Source organism: Ostrinia nubilalis, chromosome 6 (assembly GCF_963855985.1).
Source record: "Ostrinia nubilalis chromosome 6, ilOstNubi1.1, whole genome shotgun sequence".
Lineage (NCBI taxonomy): Eukaryota > Metazoa > Arthropoda > Insecta > Lepidoptera > Crambidae > Ostrinia > Ostrinia nubilalis.
This window is the reverse complement of record NC_087093.1, coordinates 16790156-16811161: the sequence shown is the minus strand read 5'-3', so window position 1 is coordinate 16811161 and position 21006 is coordinate 16790156. Positions and strand designations below refer to the sequence as shown.

The window sequence follows — 21006 nt, the reverse complement described above, 5'->3', positions numbered from 1 at the left end:
TTTCAGCCATAGGACGTCCACTGCTGAATTAATAATTTTACTTAATAGATAGAAATTTAAAAAAGCATATCTCACTATGAGAGTGTTTTCGTTATTAACCAAATTCTTGTTCTATATGAAAAAGTAAAAACCAGAAACGATAATAATATAACAAACCAGTGCAATAAAATTCTTGTTAGTTGTGTTTTGTTTTTCGCGGTAGAGTGCGCTCGTGGTCAAGGCCACGGCATTCGATATGGTGAGTTGAATGGGAATTAGTTGGTTGGTTATTTTAGACAACATTCAAACCACTCACTAACAACAATAAAGTTCTATCAGGGTAATTAAGGTTACAAATAAGATAATTATAGCAATTTCAATATACCAATTGGTAATGACAAACAACTTTTCATTTCAATATACCTACCAGAGGATTTTCCAGGTGAATGCACATAAAATTACATTAGAAGACCGAAATAAAAAAAATATTAATTAATTACCTTGATACGTTAAAGATGTGATGATACTATCACTCTATCTAACATTAGAAAAAAATTGTTTTAACAGTTCTTCAAACTGATTTTGTATGTTTATGTTAAGGGCATTTCTACGGGGACGACCGATCGACCTACTGGGGCGAAAAAAGTACCTTTAAAATTGAAGTACGGACTTGAAAAAAATCACATGTATTTATAGGACTCTTGACTTGATGGAGAGCATATTTAGAAGACCGCCAGGTTTTACATTTCGCCTTGAAAAAATCCGAAAGTTCAAAAAAGGCGGAATTTGGCCTAAAATGGAGTGTCCGGTTTCCAGAATTTACTCGTTTTTGCTTCATAACTTTTGAAATAATAACTTCCCCATTATGAAACCCACATTCACAGAACAAGGGATAGTTAATAAAGCTATATAAATGAGTTTCTTTATTGCAAGTCCTTGGGTTTTAATACAGTAACACATTTAAATTTTGTCCGACGTGTGTGCCTCAATTCCGTGATTTTTACTTTTGTGCTCCTATATCACTAACAACGCACAATACGAACACCCACGCCTGATTCCCATAAACTAGCAGTTGCACTCGAGTGGTCGAGCAGTATAAAAGAGGGATCAGTCGCTTTGAGGAGCATTTTTCAGAGGTTTGAAATCACTCAGAATTTTTGGTCACTGGTCATTTCTCAAACCGGTGTGCGATATTAATAATGTTCATGAAGTATTTAATGAGATTACTGCTCAATTAATTAAGTATTTAACTGATATCTGCCATTACGTTTGGTAGAAATCGTTGTAATTTATAATATTTTCGAGTAATTTCATGAAATGTGATTTTTCCTCAATTCCGTGGATCTCAATTCCGCGGAATATGGGGCATCGAATTGAGAAAACACGTACACCGAATTGATATTAAATGAAAATAGATACTTTTACTGTGCTATAAATTTTTTGTGTAACTTAAAATAATAATGAAATCAATAGAGCATAATAATAGGGTGAACTACCAGTCATTGGACAGAAGACAATAAAACAAATTTTTTGAGGTTTCATTAAAAAAAGATACACTGCTATTGCTATCTTATTAAAATAATTCTTCCAGGTTCTTCCCTCGACCTTCACCAGATCGTCGGTCTACCTAGTGGGTGCCTGCTCACTGGTCCGTGGTTTCCACTCGACAACTTTTCAGTCCCAACAGACATTATCTGTACGAGCTATGTGCCCCGCCCACTGCTACTTGATTTATGCAATTTTACGGGCTATGCCGGTCACTTTGGTTCTCTTGCCGATATTCACATTTCTGATTCTTATTAGGCTCATAGTAAGCGACCAAGTTTCACATCCATACACCATCACTGGCAACACACACTGGTAGAAGACTTTTGTCTTAAGACGCTGCGGTATTTCAGACGTAATAGCGAAGCTTCCCGATCGATGCTTAGCTGAGTTGAATTCAGCGATAGACCTCTTTCTCAAAGTTGGACCTAACTATCTGGACTCTTGTCCCAGGTATACACAATTGTCAACAACTTCGAGTGTAGTCTCCAACCTTCAGAGGAGTGGGTGCAACACGGACATTTGACATGATTGTTGTCTTGTCCATGTTCATTTTGAGACCCACTTGTTGAAAGGCTCTACGGAGGCCATGACTCCGATATCATCCCCGATATCGCGACTCCTTGGTCTTCTGTATAATCTGCCGTAGCGTACCTGTGTGTGTACTAAAGCCTTTTCGGAAACAAGCTTGTTCGGAAGACTGGAAGTCGTCGAGTCTGCGAGCGAGATGATTCGTAAGGACTCTCGAAAACAGCTTGTAAACACGCCACATAAGTGAGATGAGTCTATAATGCTATCACCACACTTCTGTGCCATGCCGGAGGCGTTTTTTCTTCGAGAATGACGGAATTGAACTGCTTCTGTAGAGCCTTTAGTACCGGCGAAGCTCAGCTATAATGCCGTAACACCTGGTGCCTTGTTGTATTTCAGCTATTTGAGTGCCATTTTAATTGTGTACAAACTGACGTCCGATATAATATCTTCTTCGGTATAGTGTCAAGTCAATCTAGCTCTTGGGTTTTGCAATATTTGTTTTATGTTTAAGTTTAAGAATAAATAAACAAAGAGACCCTGTGTTATGTATTTATTTGTTTTATTTAAATAAAATTAAAATAATATATAAAAATTAAGAATTTATTATAGTTCCTTATTAAAAAATTAAACATGTTGATTAGGATTTTTGTTTTATTCCATTGGTATTTCAGACACATAAACCTAAAATGAACCATCTAACTAATAGACCAGCAATCAGATATCAAAACGTTTTAAGTATTTATTATATTAATTATTGAAATACATTAGGTATTTCTTCATAATGTCATCAATTCTAAGTTTGCGGAGCGATTTTTATATTTGGAGATTCATTTCTCAATTCCGTGATTCATTTTCTCAATTCGGTGCTCTCTCAATTCGATGCTTAACATTTCTCATAAACCACTTCACAATATTTAGTGACAATGCTATTTTTACATTCAGAATGGAGTAACATTATTTTTTTTGTATTGAAACTACTTAAAAAACTAAATATAAATTTTAGCACCGAATTGAGAAAAAATACACCGTACAGTAGAAATGCCCTTAATGTAGAGTCAGACAAACAAGGAGGTTTTGAATAACTAGCCGGCTATTTATTATGAAAAACTGTTTTCCATATAGCCGGCAGTATTCAAAACAGACAGACAGAAACAAGTGTATTCTCCATGCTCACGCGCCGTGAAGATCTATTTGCATATCTAATAGCATTGTAGTCTGCGTACAACGCGTCCTGAAGGCAAGGTCAGTTTTGGGAAACTATGGCTAACACATTATAATGTTAGCTACAATTCACCATTTTCGAGATGACCTATTTTTTAAAAATGATCCTTATCATGAGATTCAAGAGAAATTGAGGTATTTTGGAGTAAACTCTTGAACTAAGTTGATAGTGAGTTTCAGTTCCAGAGTCTACTGGTTACGAGTTTGTAGGTAGATAGATAGTTTGTGAGTCATGGAGTCACCATTTTACCTTATAACGTTTCATCAGGGGAGATTATGACACATGCGGAATTTTAGACTTGGTAAAACTTGGTTTCCATGTCTATTCTACCATTAAAAATTGCCGACACCAGTAGAAAATGTAACATTTGTTATCAAGTCGATTCGTTGAATTCATAATATTGTTCAAAAATTACACCAATTTCGTTCGAGGCTTATTCTTCACAAGGAAAAAAGATAATTCCAACCTAACCAACAAAACGAAGTAAGATTCCAAATGACTCAACCCTTTAAAATCATACAGAAGCTGCTAAATAGTGACGTCAGCAGCAGTCCAATCCACTTTGCGCGATTTTTATTATAAACAAGCAGCAGCGCTACGATCCTACATCCGTTTCTTTTTAAGTAATGACGCATTTCACCCATTCGAAATAAAATAAAATTTTGAATTCACATTCACATCTGTAGGCCTTTAGGGCCCATGCAAGCGCGTTTTACAATCGACACAGCTGCGCTGCTGGAAAATTACTAGAACATCGATTGTATCAAATAGTGACTGAGTTTCTTGCGCTGCTTCTTCCCAGCACTGGCCCATTTATTGTCCCGAAGCAGTGGTAGGGTTACTACTGGGACGTGTAAAAGTGCTTTTTAAAAGCCTATTTGCAAAAATTAGTTTTATGAGATTTTATTGCAATAACATCGCTGGAACTGAAAAAGCGTGGGCGCGTAGACCCTTAGGTTGGGCTTTGACACTAAATCGACAAAGACCTTGGGACAACTAAACTTTTCTTATTGTTTTAAAAATAAAGTTGCGAATTGAAAAAAAACCTAGACAAAAAATTGTGTTAATTATGTATGCAAAATTAAACTTATTTGAACGCTTAAAGTGCTAAGCAGATATTAAATACGATGGATATTGGTATTGCATAATAGTCGTTTGCGTAATTTATTGTATGTCCATAAATGGTCACAATTTGGCGAGTTGTTCTGTCCATATATTGAATCTATCAGTAGAAAATACTCGTATGTACATGAAAGAGACTTTGTAAATATAACTCAAATACGAATCGTTAAGCAATAAGTATAAATCGGCCGCTATCTGTGTAAAGCGCCAGCGAAATGAATTTGGGGACCAACAAACACTTGTTGGTCCCCAAATTCAGTTCGCTGGCGCTACTGTAAAAGTAGAAGTTTTGTCAAAAGCTCTGCCATTTCTTGAATAAGATTAACACTCATTAAAACATCTGTCCCTTTATTAACAACAATCAAACGCGTCGTCTGGCACTTACAGAATTATTTGTTTATCAAATAATAATTCGCCAGACGTACCAAGAATAAAGCGAAGATGTTAATTAAACTAAGCTGTGTGTGTGTGTAACGTGTTAACTTAAGTTGATGAGCGACTCCCCAGAGGCTCAGTTAAACAATATCGAGTCATCGATCATGCTCGTATTAATTACTCTATAGGTCGTTAATTAATATAGCGTCCTACGATGAGGGAGAAAGACGACATCAGATAAGAACATTTCAGATTCGTGGGTTCAATTCCCGCCTTAGGCAGTTCGATTTTTTCAAGTTATTTATAATTTTCAAATTTCAGATTTTCTCTGTGAAAACTGCATCCGTACCTACGTATCGTCTCCTAATTTCGCAATTAAATGTTAACGTTTTGCGTTAAAGCGCAGCGTAGGACGTCCACCCACAAGGTGGATCGACGACCTCATAAAGGTAGCAGGAAGGCGCTGGATGCAGGCCGCTACCAACCGGCCATTATGGAAATCATTGAGGAAGTCCTGTGTTCAGAAATGGGTCCTATGGCTGAAAAGATGATAATGATGATGACTCTACGCAAAATATAAATTGACATTTTACCGATAATTTGTCTAAATTGCAATGAAGGTCAAATACGATCCTACGACTTTACTGCTTGTCAATTATATCATGAAACACTTGTAGCCGATTGTACTGGAATTCCGGATTCGTCCCTAGGGCCTCGCTACGTTATTCCCATGGAGCGTCAATTGTTGAAAATCATTATATTATTCCATTGAGATGTCACCTCGGACTTCTATTATTACTCGTATATCATTGTAGCGTCAAATTATTATTACATCAGAAAAGGTCAGGGGTCAGTTTTGACAGCTCTAGATTAATAGAACAAGAACATGTTAAAACTTCTCAAAACATAGGACATTAATTGGCTCTTAAATCCAGTTTTCTTATATTGGTGTTTGTAATAAATAGTTTAGCTTTAAGTCGATTTATTACTTAAATTATTGGAGGTGATTTTTTTTAAACAAGTGTCAAATGGGAATAATAAGGGCTGTGATCTTTATATCTACAAAACATATTCAGGAAAGGAAAATTATCTCCAAATAATTGGTAGTATCCCAAGATCAAGTACCTAATTAGTAACTTTATCGTCGTAACAGTAATTAGGTACAACATTATGAAACAAAATCAAAGCAATGGCAAGGTCAAATGAAATGGTTCGATACGGGAGGTGATAACAAGCCGTTAACATCACGCCCGAGAATAGTCGCTATGATGTCATACTTATATCTTGTACCAACTTGAAACTGTCACGTTTCGCGAGAGTTAGTTATCAATTGATGCGAGGATTTGCCTTAAAAGGTTCATTTCCAAGTCAGGACCTTTTACATAACTGATTTTACTTACTTGAAAGGAATTAAAATATGTAGTATTTTAAAGACCAACATTTGGCTCGAAAAGTTCTTTTTTGTTGGTATTATTGTGATTTCTTGAGTTGCACCATCTAACTTTAACGGTAACTTTAACGATAACCGATTTTGTATGGAGTTTGACAGATTTTTGACGTTTGTTAACTGTTAAAGTAAGATGGTGCAAACCAACCTAATAGGCTATAGTTCAATAGCTGCAGGATAATTGATATGTTACATCTAGGATTCGCCTTTTTTTCAGCCACGAGGAATAGTATTCCTTACAACCAACTTGACTTGTTGAATAATATCGGAAAACTACCAGCATGACACATGATATTGTGACCTTAGGCCGTTTCCTGCGAAACAAACAAAAACTTCCCGACTTCAACAAAAGGAGGAAGTTCTCAATTCGGTAGATTTTTTTTTAAATTGTAAAATGGCATCAGATCAGTGCCCGATGCCAATAAAGCGACCTGATTGATTAGATCTTATTAATGTGCAGCGTGCATTCATTCATTAAGCCCCGAGCTGTTGTCACAAGCCATTAGGCTGCGACCGCGCGAAGTGCGCGCGCGCTGCGGTCAAACGTCAGCTACCCGACACCATGGCACTAAATATAGAGAGTGCAGAAGTCTAGCTTATTGCATTTTGGTCTCGAAGCTCTTCTTCTTCTTTTCGTGTCGACAACAAACCTACACAGTGTCAGCCCAAAACCGTGCCAAAACTCCGCCACAAGAGTGGCGTTATCAGCAGCACTCATCAAACCCTCCTGAGTGCAGTTGCTTGGGCACTCAGGGCACGACATCAGGTGCTTCATCGACTGGGGAACAAAACCGCACCTGCACTCCATGTTTAAGCCATCCAAGAATCCCCACCTGACCAGATTGTTCTTACTACGGCCAACCTGCGTCCGAAGTCTATTTAAAGACTTCCAGGTAAGCCAGGGGAGCTCATGTCGAAGCTCTTGTTATGGCGCAGTTGCAATGTGAGGGAAATTGCTCGAATGAGATACATAGTATAAACACGCAGATTTTTTCGTTTCGCCGTGTGTTGCCCATACTTCGCTGTGCGTGTTTGATCAATTTCCCGCATAATATAACGTAATGGCACAGGCCAAAGGACAAAAAAATAATGAGACCTTATTTATTTTTTATTACACTTGTCCGTCAACAACAAAATTGGGTGTGGAGCGTCATATCCTGCATTTGCCTTGGTAAACAAGGGTGTTCGTTCTCCTGCAGAGGATACTGATAACCTGGTGATGATGACGATGAGTCATGTCTGATACATGCGTTACTCTAACGCCCTTGCATCCAAATTCAAATTGTTTATCAGTCAAGTCAAGTATCAACGGCAAAGTTATCAGTCAAGGCACTTAAACAAGTCCCAAATAACTTGCTCTACTTGGTGACAAGCTCCGAGATTTCAAAAACCACTTTGGAACAACATTATTATCAGCTCTTGCTGAGAAGAGTAACGCCCGTATTCGCAAACGATGCTTGCTTAAGTGAATCAGCAAATCGAACGCACAGTCATTGGTTTGTGTGTCACCATGTGCGTCCACGCGCACTGTAAGACCTCACAGTAATGTTTATAAATACTGGCGTAAAGTTTGAGTTCTGTTCTCTCCTTATTTTGTGGCTAGGGTGCGCATGCGGCGAGAACCGGGGCATTACCGTAACTGCGCCGTAAAGTGGCTGCGGCCCATTTTGCGGTCACACCGATGGCCGATCGGTTCGCTAAGCTATGGCGGTGAATGCGGATGCAGATAACTATGGAGAAACGAGTTAATCTTGGAAAAATCTTTTAAGAATTTAGTGTCCATTTCCGAATGACTCGTGGAATTATATCCATAATAGACATAAAGCTCAGCTCAGAAAATAGGCTAAAGCTATATCTAGTAGGTTTGTAATTGAAGGAAATACCTATGAGCACAAGGTCTAAAGGTTATGATTTTGTAAGAAAATGTGCTTCGGTAACCACAATCAGATTAAATGTTAATGTAAACGAAATTTTTACGCGAAAGATATGACTGTTCAAGTGATATTTTTATATGATTCTGACTATTCTCACATATGAAGATTCAGTCAGGCGAGTAAGTACCACTTGCGACGCACCGGCGCGTGCGCACAGGTACAATTGTAATTGAACTGAAGTACTGAACCTTGTCTCATGTGCAAAATGTTAATAGAGTCAATAGAGAGTTAATTGGTAAGGTGCCGATTTTATTCCCACTCTGTTCCACCTTAAAGGCAATAAATAAGACATTGCAATTTTTCCTTATTTGCTCACCGTTTAGACCTACCCTGGACTACGACAAATATTTTAAAACCAAAATCAGCTCAATCGGCCCAGCCGTTCTCGAGTTTTAATCAGACTAACGAACAGCAATTCATTTTTAATTATATATATATAGATTTAAAGTGGAAAGTTAAAATTTATGCATTGTATCTTCTTCTTGCAAATTGAGAGAACTATCAATACCTTCTCAAACAAACCCTTAAAGTAAGAACGGAAAAACAGAAAAAAACATCGATAACGCTTAACTACTGATAATAATTATTCATTTAATAGAGTTATTACAGCTGTAATTGTTATTATCAGGCCCAATTAAAGCGGAGTTAATATGACAATGAGAATGACATCATTGTCATCACGTCATTTGACGGTTAAATCTACATAAACTCCTCATACTGATCAAGTTGAGACCGGACTAGATGGCGACGATTTGAAATATCCAAGAATATTTACTGCACAGGGCTTGCCTGCGTAGACTTTAAAGCCTCTGTCACTCAAAAATGTCGTACTACCCATCTTTCTGTCGGTGAAAGCATTTTCAATATCGGTTAATAAATTGTTCCGCAAACTCCAAAATCAGTGCAGTAGTTTCAGATATTTATTCCAACAAATAAACTCATAAACTGTACCTCTTTTTAGTGTAGATAATTTCCCTATTCAGCCAGAATGTGTTAATCAATCCAGTTAAAGCCCGTGATGATTCCCGTCGTCAATTAACGCCGTAATGACCTAATGACATCACCCGTCACGTGACTTCACGATCAATTGCAAAAACACATAAAACGACTGTTTTTCCTACAACTGATTGCTTGCGAGCGGAAACAATATATTTAGACGACGCATTCATGGGTTACTGTGCATAAATTATGTATTTAATATTTATTATTGTTAAGTTAATGATTGAATATTATGTTTGATTTACGTGTCTGGAATTAACTAGACTTTAGAACGAATTTGTACTCCTTTTCAGATAATCAAATCGCAATTTCCTAATTAAGCTGGGAACAGTTTTGAGCCAAGACACCACTACGAAAATGTTTATTATTATGAAATAAGATATTGCCATTGCCGGTAAATTCTTATCAATATGAATAACTTCTACAAAGATAAATGACGCTAAATAATATTATGTAGAGTCTAATATGTTTCGTTTGGAGTTCAATTGTTTTTGAAGTAATAATATTAACTGTCGGAAGAGGTTTTGACTGATAGATAGAGGCGGCTTTGCAGTTTAACCGGGAGATAAATCAGCGCAGACAGATCCAAAGCTCAGATATGATATTAGTCTAATTAATTATAGGCTTAATGATGGGGAACACTCTAATAACGCACCGCACACGCAACGAAGGTGTAGACATATTTGCAAAGAAAAACACCAGCCATTACACCCAATTACAGGTGCAATTTTTTTATCGCTGCGCTCGACTGAAGTATTAACGATAAGATATCCGAGTACAAACAGTTTTTTGCATACAAAACTGACCCTTCTCACCAAACCTTAAGAACTACAGCGATATTGCAAAATCTATCATCGTTCTTCGCAATTAGTGCTAATGATATATCACAAATTAACCTATTAACAGATAAACATTATACACCTTAGTTTTTATGGGACCAAAGAATGCATTTTAGATAGCCAATCTTAAGTCCTACTGCGTCGGAGATTATGCTTTCAATGCTTAAAAATGCATAAATCTGGTACACAAGGAACCAAGATAATTTTATGATGTCCGTTATGTAATACATATTTAAATAAACGATTTTTAGCTGCATAAAGACGAGACTTTATTAAAAGCATTTAGATTCTCTCCACTCATAAGAATACAATTGGAAAAGCCAGTCTGAAAAATACGAATAAAGCGATAAAATTGTGAAAATTGTAGATTTTGTATCATGATTCATGCACGAATAAACAGATAAAGAAAATAAAACATATTATTTATTACATACGAGTAATAGGTAAGTACTTCAAACGTGGATCTGCTAGTTCCTTAATTTTTACTTTCTTTAATTTTTTTCAATACATTTTTTATGAATCATTTAATTTTTTTGCCTAAATGTTTATGGAAACATAGGTCAGTTAAATCTTCATCAGCCGGTAGCTGTATGTCCTTGATATCGATAGGTCTTACACAGGTGTTACATTATCACTATTATAACAATTCAACGACCTTTGTTATCAGATTTCATCTCGCTCTCAGCGGAGATTCCCTTCTTGTTTGTCAACTAATGAAGATACATCGTGTAATACATACTTTGTAATTTTTGTCCTAAAGTGGTCTTAATTTTCACGTTTTTGGTTTAAGTATTTTTATTTTACTTCTCTACAACCAAGTACTTTGCTTGCATCAGTGTGCTAAATTCATACTCTTTATCATTATTTTCTTGTAATTGTAGTTAATGATAACCTACTACAACTTTTATAAGTGGGTGTTGTGTAACTTTGTTTACATCTTTTTACGGACAAGGTCGCCGCCGCGACCCTTTAACCTTAATAATAAAGTGTGGCCGAATATCGACGTGTTCCGGACCGACTTCATTCCGTCTTTTTTTCTTTTTTATCAAAGTTTCAATATTTTGATTCAAAACGCAAAATATTAGCATAACTAGTGCAACTCACCGCGAATTTCTGCGATGTGTGAGTCATATTCCGATTTGCTCCTCATGTAGTCCTTGCGAGGAGCTGTGTGCAGCGCCTGGTGCTTGTACTCCGAGTACCACTCGTGCTGCGGCGACTCGGCGCGCTCCTGCCGGCTCTCCGACACAGTTTTCTTCACAACTACCCGCTCGAATTTGACGAAACGCATCCCAGAGGCAAGATCGCCCTCTTCGACCTGCCTCTCGAAGCGTTCCACCTCCTCCGTCGGCTCCACATGACGTAACTTCAAATTAGGGAATGTACTCTCATAACTTTTGCTCGGAGATTCAGTGTCACGAGTTTGCTTAAGTTTAACTTCGATCCTGGGGGATTCGGGGCGCCTCTTGCGCTGTTCTATGCGGCGCTCGATGTCGTCGACGTCGATGGCGGCGTCGACGGTGTCGTGGCCGGCTTGTCCTGTCCATACTTTCTCGAAGAAGGATACGCGGTCGCGGAGACCGGCTTGCGACGGTGAGTCGCGGCCGTCAGACATGGCAACATGACCGTCCTGCGCGGAGGCTCGCTCGATACTGTGGGCCGCGGGCCGGCGATGCAGCGCAGTACGCCGGCGCAGCCACGTGCGCTTGTAGACGAGGGCTAGACGAGCTTCGGCGAAGCCTCCGGTGGCTGTTGCGATCTCTCGAGCGTTGCTGCCGCCCTGGTACTCTGGCAGCCGACCCGCAAAGCCTTTCGAGCGCAAATGGATCTTTATGTAACTTACAGCAAAGTTTAATTTTGTAAAACGGTTCTCGACGGTTCTCTATCTAACATACTCCTACTGAAATTTATTTTATTTGGTTTCATGTATTGCCTTGTATCGCAAATTTTAAGATTGGCCGGTAGCAAAATAATTTCAGTGTTATCTTTTCCTTATCGTTTCGTTGTCAAGGTAAATAAACCATGTAATGTTCTCTACAATATTTTCATTATTCTTATCTTATCTGTGATTCAGTTTGTAATTGGCTATTGATTTTTAAGTTCTAGCAAAGTCCACCCTTTTTCATTAATAAATCCAAATTATTACTTATCCCTATATCATAATAACACTGAACATAGGTTTCCTGTAACAGTCATACTACGGATGATAATCTTCATTGGATTTCCAAATGTTTTCCTTAATATGTAGAGCTGAATTTACCCTGTTCCTTTTTATGAGCTGTTATTAGGGTAAGGTGGGGCACAATGAAACAAAAAAACGTTTTTTGTTCATAGAAACAAAATATCTTATTATTTTAATAAACTCTTTTCAAGAAAATTTACATTAGCTATCCCTTTAATAATCAACAATATCAAACTACATGTTTCTATAGGTAATCTCAAATTATTGGCACTTTTTCGAGATCAATTTTTTGTTTTACTGTGCCCCAGATCTGGGGTACAATAAAACTAGGGTAGGGGTACTATGAAACAGATTGGGGCACAGTCCGTAAACACTCTTCGCACTTTGTAGTTGGGCGTATATCGCACGACCTGTCCCTCTTCTTCTCGGTTTTCCTTTTTTTTCTTGAAATACCTATACAATGTGCTAAAATTAAAATTTTTCAGATTTTCTGCTTCTCATAAGTTCATATCTGCTTCATTAGGAAGCCCTATCTATATCCGTTTTTCTTTTCCGGTTACGAACCATTGTGGTGTTTTCTAAAAACAAAAAACTTATCTTACACTGAAACATGTTTTACTGTGCCCCGTTTCACTGTACCCCATGACCCCCTTCAATAACACAAAAACATATAACATTCTTTAGGTTATAAACACCGGCCTTCGTCTGATGTCAATATTACAAGAAATATGCAAGGATTATTAAAAAAATAGCCATACATACCTTTGGTAAACAGTGTACTAATAAAATCGAAATCTTTTTCGTGAAAAAAGATACGAATTACTTTTAAAAATCAGTTTTTTTGCAAGAATTCAACAGGCAGCTTTCAAATTGAGAAAAGACAACTGCACCAAGATGGCAATGCAAACGCTTAATAAAGCAGTGTGGCCAGTAAAAATAAATTGATAAAAAGAGGTAGAAATATTAAACTTGTTTTACTGTACCCCGTGTGTCACTGTGCCCCCTGTAACCCTAATCAAGTCCTGAAACAAGGACTTTATGGCGGGTAGTCACGGAAGTGATCGGATCGAATGAAAAGTGGCTGATGAAAAATGTATGATGCACCTACCTACACAGTAGCAGTAGAGTAGCATATTTACGTTGTTTTTTCATTGTTTCAACTTATAACAATAGATGTGAGGGGTTTTTTATCCACCACCATAGTATTCAAACTAACCAATAAATATTAATGAAGGTAACATCAGATAAGATTGGGGTTAAATTATGTCCTTTCGAAAATTCGATGTCACTGAAAACTTTTCTTGGAGCGCTATCAATAATTCCAATATTTACCAAAACATACCATCTCATTTTCTAAATAGGATGAAAGTTCTATACTTATACCTATTTATAAATAAAATAGACAAGGTAGGAAATCCATTATCTTAGACCAATTCACATCTAGCGTCATCCAGGGTATCTTATTCACCATAACTTCACCATAACGCAGGATCAAAGTATTTTGTTGATGACTAATAAGTTAATAACTGATTCAGTTGCCATGACAACAAATCCCCATACAGTACTTTGACCTGGATATTAAGCATTATTCGGCTGCTCCATGACATGATATATTGAAAGCAGATTCAGATAATGTACCATTGTAATTATATTCATAATGTGTGGGTATTCATTGTCCTGATATGAAATTTCTTCAATAAGTTGTTGACGTCGTTGATAATTTTTTACTAATGCACACTGTATTATATTTTTATCGTTTTAACGCACGATTTAAACTTCCTATCCAATTTTGATTTGGGTATTTAGTGTTGCAGAAGAATTACATATTTATCTTATAATGCATAAAACTTTATAAGAGGTACAATGTGTGTAGATCCCATCATTTCTTCTCAAGTTACATCTAGGTTATGTACCTACTTAGTTTACGTAAGAAAATTCTACGGTAAAATAACGAATTCCCCCTATACAATATGGACTAATGGACATAGGTCTAAAATCAGTCGGAGTTCTAGTGACTTATTATGGTAGTTTGCTCTGTTGTACCTACTCTAGCTACAGCCTGTCGTCGCGGTAGGTCCAATCCATGATGGCTAGCTTTCTATTATTCTAGTAGTGAAAGGTATTTTCAGTCCCATGGCAACGTCTAGCGCTTGTACACTGCCAGTATTGTTTCCCTTTAAAGCCGCTTTTACCTCTCGTCAGATGTTGACTGTGTTATATTTGACATTTCATTTCGTGATTGCTAGAGCTACAATCATACGTAGCTTTTGTCCCAGATGGATACTAATTATTTTAATGTTTTTTTTTTGTTTTTTATCCACAACGAGGAAGCTCTTGACCTGTATCTCACCTGATGGTAAATGACGATCAGGCCGAAGGTGGAAGCGAGCTTCACCCGGAATCCTCAACCACGGAGGAACTGGCTATCTTACCTCTAACTGCCAGAACACAACAATGCTGTAACTGCTGTAAATGCATGTAACATAATAATTGTCCTCATGATTAGAATTTCCACCTGCTTTAAGTTTGTAACCATCTATAGATAAGGCTTCATTAAATATTATTCAAAATCCTAAGCCACACATACTCGTCGTATCTATTAAACGATTTTCACCTAACTCTTACAAACAAAAGTAACGACGAAATCTATAAAAATGTAACTGATGACAAGATTTTTAATATTTATTTTCAATTAACCGAATGTACACGTAATTAAGGTACACGTTGAAATTTTCCATGAGTTCATTGTTAACAACTACTCCATTCATTCATCAAAACGTAACACTTCCGACGCAATTCGACTAATTTCGGGGCATACCGAGAATTGATGAAAATCAGCTGTAATTGTATGTTGTCCCTTTCTATCCCTTTGTATTTGGTGCACCCATCTCTGTCTGACCAAGGGCCTGATGTGAGTCCCTTAGGGAGCTGCGCAACAGACGGTGGTGACCTACATACAACCCTACATAACACCAAGAATGATACCTTTGCTTCAGTGAAAGTGATAGGGTCAAAACAAATAAAAATATTTTTTGCAGACTGTAGAGCAATAATCAAAAACATAAACCCAGTTAAATTATTGTTTAATACTTATTAAAGTAGTAGTTGTTGTCAGACTCTGCTTAGTAAAAGATCTCTTTAGGATATTTTCACTTGAAAATCTTTTACTAAGCAGAGTCTAACGTTTGACCTCAATCTCAACAGATAGTACGAGGCAGTGATGATGAATTTTAAGATGGAGCATGTTTACTCAGCAAAAACTTGTGTCTTAAATAAAAGGTTTGGTAGAGTTCATTACATTTTTGTACGATTAAGGTTCCAAAAGGTTACTTAATAAATTAATGAATGAGATGCAATAGTTTTGATTTATCTTAATTACAAAATTTTATGTTTCAAACTATCTTATAGCAGTCCCAACTCATTCTAAGAATAGGTTAATAAATCATTGTGAAACTATTGATGAATGAAACGGAGAGAAAGTAACGCTAACGAACTTTTGTAATGACGCGCTCTCGTTAGAGCTTACGCAAAAGCTCTTAAACTGTCTCCTACACAAAAGCTTTTTGCCTAAAGCTTATTGAGACATCCTTTTTGATACAGGCGACTATTTCGCGTCTTCGCTCTTATAAATTGTAGGTAATTAATCTTAAATATACGTGTTGCAAAGTTTGTGCAGTTCTCGTGTGCTTTTTTATCTGGTACGTTGTATTCCAGAGTATTTATGTGTGGCCAAAGCTTTTAAAATGTTTTTTATCCCTCAATGCTTAGAGAATTTATGCAACAATCACACCAATAACTTTAAGCATAGCTTACCTATCAAATAGATTTTATATTAAAGTTTTCCCCTATCAGGATTTAAACCGGTGTCCATGTAGTCTTTCGTGAGCTTACCGGTCCACACGGTCATCAAAATAAGCGTGAGCGATTAGGAAACTTATTCTAGTAGCTTTATCTGTAGGTAGGTTTAAACTCATTTTGACTAACTGTAACGATTTCACGTTATATTAGACGTAGTGTGGGCAGGCCTCCTACTAGGTGGACCGACGATCTGGTAAAGGTCGCGGGAAGAGCCTGGATGCGGGCAGCGCAGCACCGTTCACTATGGAAAACCTTGGGGGAGGCCTTTGTCCAGCAGTGGACGTCATTTGGCTGAAACGGAAAATGTTTTAAAAGCCAGATGAAGGTTGAATGCTTAAGATGATACAAACAAACACTGACATGTCTTACTCATTGATTTATAGCATTAGCTATAATCACGATTCGCAGACATATCTACTTAGGTATTATACTTAAATAGGTTTCTTATTTACCTTTACATATAAGGCAGTAGCGGCCGGCCAACTGTCAGTCCTTAAAGGCTAAGATTTATGATGCACTAGTTATTGTCAGTGGCTTCATCTATAGAAATTATAGCTCCATTGTTTTATACGTGAGGGATATTATATTCATGGATAGAAAAATAAGGAGCTTTATGAAGGAAAAGAACTTATCATAGGAATGAGAAGAAGAAGAGTCACGATCATAAATTTTGAGAGACTAGCAGGAAAATTGAATTTTAGTGTCTGCATTTATGTAGAACGGGACTAAAATATTTTAGAATAAAACCAAGTCTAAGTTCTTCAACAAAAGAAGTTGAATCGCAGTACATTTTCAGCAATATTTTAGTTGTTACGTTTATTTGAGTTCGAATTACACCAGAAAGAACTGAAAAATACTTCATTGCTTATTTAACAGACCTAAAGAAAGGTGAAGTTATCCATTATATTCACCTTCATTCACAAACTTGATCAGACCATCTAAATATAACTCGGAATTTATAGAATCTAAAAATAAACTCAAACTTTCCGAATTCCACGATAATGACGACATAATTATGATTAATATTTCATATACAGACAAACATATCCATGCAAACAGATTCAATGCTTAGTTAGACACGCACGAAACTATAAATAAATATGGTAAAGCAGAAAGCTGAAGAACCTTGACCCAATCTAGGCAAACATTACAAGCACTTAAGTGTGTGCTTATTACTGATGAAGTGTTCTAAAAGCTATTGAATTTAATTACACACACATAATTTATTTAAAACAAAAAAGTAGTTTCGCTACGGCTCTACATTTTGTAATCGAGTCATACTGGGTGTTGGTTTCAATGAATTTAATTTAATTTACACATACATAATTTATTTAAAACAAAAAAATAGTTTCGCAACGGCTCTACATACAAAATCGAGTCATACTGGGTGTTGGTTTCTTATTAAGCCCGGAAGCTACACACAATGCGACAGAATCTCCCTTTATAATCTCAGGAATGTAGAGAAGCCATATTTAGAACGACTAGGTGGATAGATGGAGATATTTTAAGGCGAGCAATATCCAAACTTAACTCATGAGACGACATCTTTGCTCTTTCAAGAGTGTAACGACTGAAAAGAGATTTTTTTTTTAACCTAGAATTGCTACGTTTTACTTGATAACGATGATTGAGGATGAATTATGGACAGGGACAGACCTTGCCTACTGATCATAGTCTTCTTAACTGACAGACACAGAAGATATGAGAGACACAGAGAAACTTGTTTCTTCATTCCAAACCAACAACAAAACTATATTGTATTGCGGCCTTCGAAGTTTAATTTACCATTGAGAGATATTATTTCAATTTTAAACACAATGTAATGCGATTAACATATTATGATATCAAAGGATGAGTATGTTGCAGTAATGAATGCAAATAACAGAGTACACTCTTGCGGGCTGCGGACAATTAGCAAGGGAAATGACTCGGTCTAGCTACGCCGAATTATTTACGATCGTTTGACAACACAATCGATCGTATTTCATAGATTTAATATGAGTATTGTAGGAAAGCTCTTTTCGTTGCGTGTTTGGAATAGTACTTTGTTAAAGAATTTAAATGTACGACATAAGTAAACTTTCGTATTATTAACTGTTGGGTTTTTCATGGAAAAGGGTGGTAATAGTTTATACGATGCAATCCAATTACAGACAGACAAACAACAAAGAAATTTGTGATGTCAGAACCGTGACTAAAGTTCGATAAAATTCAAAATTCCTGTTAGATTAAGCCTGGAACTAATTTCCTTGCGTCATTACTGCATTTCATGTCAAAACTCCAAACTGGGTGGTGGAATGTTGCAAAAAATCGCCGCAGCGAGACCGCACGTACGAGCATGGCGATCGAGAGGCTGTTGACCCCAGAGCTTTGCCAAGTTTTCTTGTAAAATTCTTTAAGCATTTTCAACTCTAACTGATAAGAAATAAGAACCACTGATAAGACGTCGGTGGGCGTGGTGATAATGCAGCGAATTCCTTGCAGTTTGTGCGCATACTGTGCATTGTTTCGGTAAAATGAACTGAAATTCTGTTTAATTCAAAAGTTCTTACACCATTCATATACTATCAGACTTTATTTACAGCGTTACCTACTAAGGTTTAACATGTTTTGCCAATTAATATCTAAATAACTAGAGAGGTAAGTCGTCTCTCCTTGGTTCGGAGCCATTGTACGTAGTAGAAATGTAGAGTTATATTTTCTAATCCTACACGTTTTCAATAAGATAACACATCTAAAATAGATAGTGGAGATATTATAACACCACTTTCTATAGACCTAGGGATAGAGGTAAACAGTACTAGCGATTGGTAGCAATATCTTAAACTTCCTCTCTCCGAGCCCTTAAGTTGCGTGCCCGTCAGGGTCCATTATTGTAAAACTTAATTACAAAATTGTGTTTGGCAATAAATATTTTAGTTGGCAATAAATATTTAAGTATTGAGTATCTTAAATTGCAGTATTAAAACAAGCATTAACAAAATGGCTTTTGTTTATTTACACAAGACTATCTTCTGCGCATCTAAGCCATAAACAAATGTACAAGAGCCAAGTAACCTGACACTACCAGTCGGGCCGGTCGCGCCCATTGTCCCTTTGTAGGCGCGTGCGCAGCCTAGCTGGACTAGTTACTTCAAGGGCTCGAAGAATGTTGTGGACGAAAGAAGAAAATCTTGGCCTGCATCACCCTATGTGTCAATTAGGCCTGAGATGGAAGCGAGCATCATATGATCGTCATAACAATAGACCTTTTATGCACATTGGGGGACCCAGATGACGGAAGAAATTATATTCAAAAATTAAGCCGAGGACTTGATCCGTGGACCATGATAAAAGAGGGTCAAGTCGTCGGGAGACTTGAGATGAGTAACTGGTGGTAGGCCATCTACCATTCATCTACCGAAACACTGGTGGTAGGCCGTAGTAGTAGTTAATGAATAATAGACACTCCAGAACTAGTGGAATATCAGAAAGTTCATGATCATACTTTGAAATTGAACTCGGAACAGAGACCACTGGCCTACGAAGGTGTAATCTAATAGGAAGGAAACCAACTCATAGAGATATTTATTTATTTTAAAACCTACACTCAACATCAAATAAATCGCACCTCCCGCAACAAGCACTTTCAAACGTATGCATCCCCACTTCTCACCAATATTGGCACCATTTAAAAGCCTAGTTCTAAGCTTAATTTCATTAAAGGAAAGGTTTTTACCCCAAAAATGTGTCTTTAGAAGGATCCAGAGTCACTTCTTCAAAAAATGGGCTATTACGCTTGAGCCAACTTTTATGGCTATAAAACTGTTAAGTTGGGATTAATCGGTATCCATCTGTTAAAGAGGATACGTGTGATCATTATTTGGTTTTATAACCATAAAATTTGGTCTAATTGATCCCAGAGGTGAGCCCAAAGTGAGGTCTCCTTTCAAGTCACATTTATGGTAGGTATATGATAATCATTTATTTAGAAATTAAATGTGTTTTTCTTTAAGGATATTTATTGGGCTTTCAAATAACACCAATATTGTTGGGGCACCATGATTTTGTCAGAAGAAAATCTTTAAAGTTCGCGTCGCGGAAGGTGCGGTTTATTTGATGTTGAGTGTACTTTAGAATTTATGCTAAGTGAAGCTATTCTCAAAAAAACACAAAAGAAAATCTGTTTGGAGATAAAATACAATAACTCAGACGCAACTGACGTCATCCAGCGCGATTGTTCCGTAGATTGGAGTTGTTTACTGCTTGTTTGTCACACACCAGTAATAATATTGCTCTAAGTGTCACGGTCATGAAGATAAAATTTCTTTTATCATAATGTAAATAGATACCTGGCGCCAAACTTCCAAATGAACTTATGACACTAGGATGGTCATGACAAAGGTAGGTGAGATTCCCATGTGCAAGTGGAAATGAAAACCACCAGAGTAAACGCATTTCTCAAAGTTATAGGTTTAAAGAAATAAAATACGTATTTGGGGACGAGGTAAAGAAAGCAATCACGATTTCGACTCGAAACCGAATGTCCACAGTCTACGATTGTCTTCAGATAGGCATTTATCTACCAACTGTACCTAACTACTTCGGAAAAGTGTAACATTATTATGTAAACAGAACACATAATAAGTTTCTCAAACCTATTATTTACATGAATGTGATAATACATATAAGTGATTTAAATACCATTATATTTATAGCGCGGGAGTAAGATTTTGTCGCACCTAATGTCGAGTATAACTCTGCTAATTTAATGTTACTTCCAAGCAAACCAGAAAATGGGCTTTGTAATATCTTATACTACCCACACGAGAAATGGCCCGGGCTTAGAGCCCACGCATATTTGATAACATTGCGATAAGTAAAGCATCGTTGATGGAAAGCTTATTCAATTGCATTTAAACTGCCTATTATTAAATTAACAGTGCAAATTAATATTCTATGTAACATTAAAAAAAAGTTCAGCATTTAAA

At 36.9% G+C, this 21006-nt stretch overlaps 1 protein-coding gene across 2 annotated transcripts in view; it reads right to left on the bottom strand.

Moving 5' to 3' along the window:
• Positions 1-21006, bottom strand: part of LOC135072717 (muscle-specific protein 300 kDa-like) — a 101602-nt gene that overhangs the window by 30339 nt on the left and 50257 nt on the right. The window contains exon 1 of one of the 2 annotated variants that reach the window (XM_063966744.1): positions 11101-11626. The exons of the other annotated variant lie outside the window; for it this stretch is intronic. Within the exon in view, the coding sequence (XP_063822814.1) occupies positions 11101-11611 (511 nt within the window). The 5' untranslated portion in view covers positions 11612-11626. Of the gene's footprint in view, positions 1-11100; positions 11627-21006 lie in introns of those variants that run through there. 2 annotated transcript variants of the gene reach the window in all.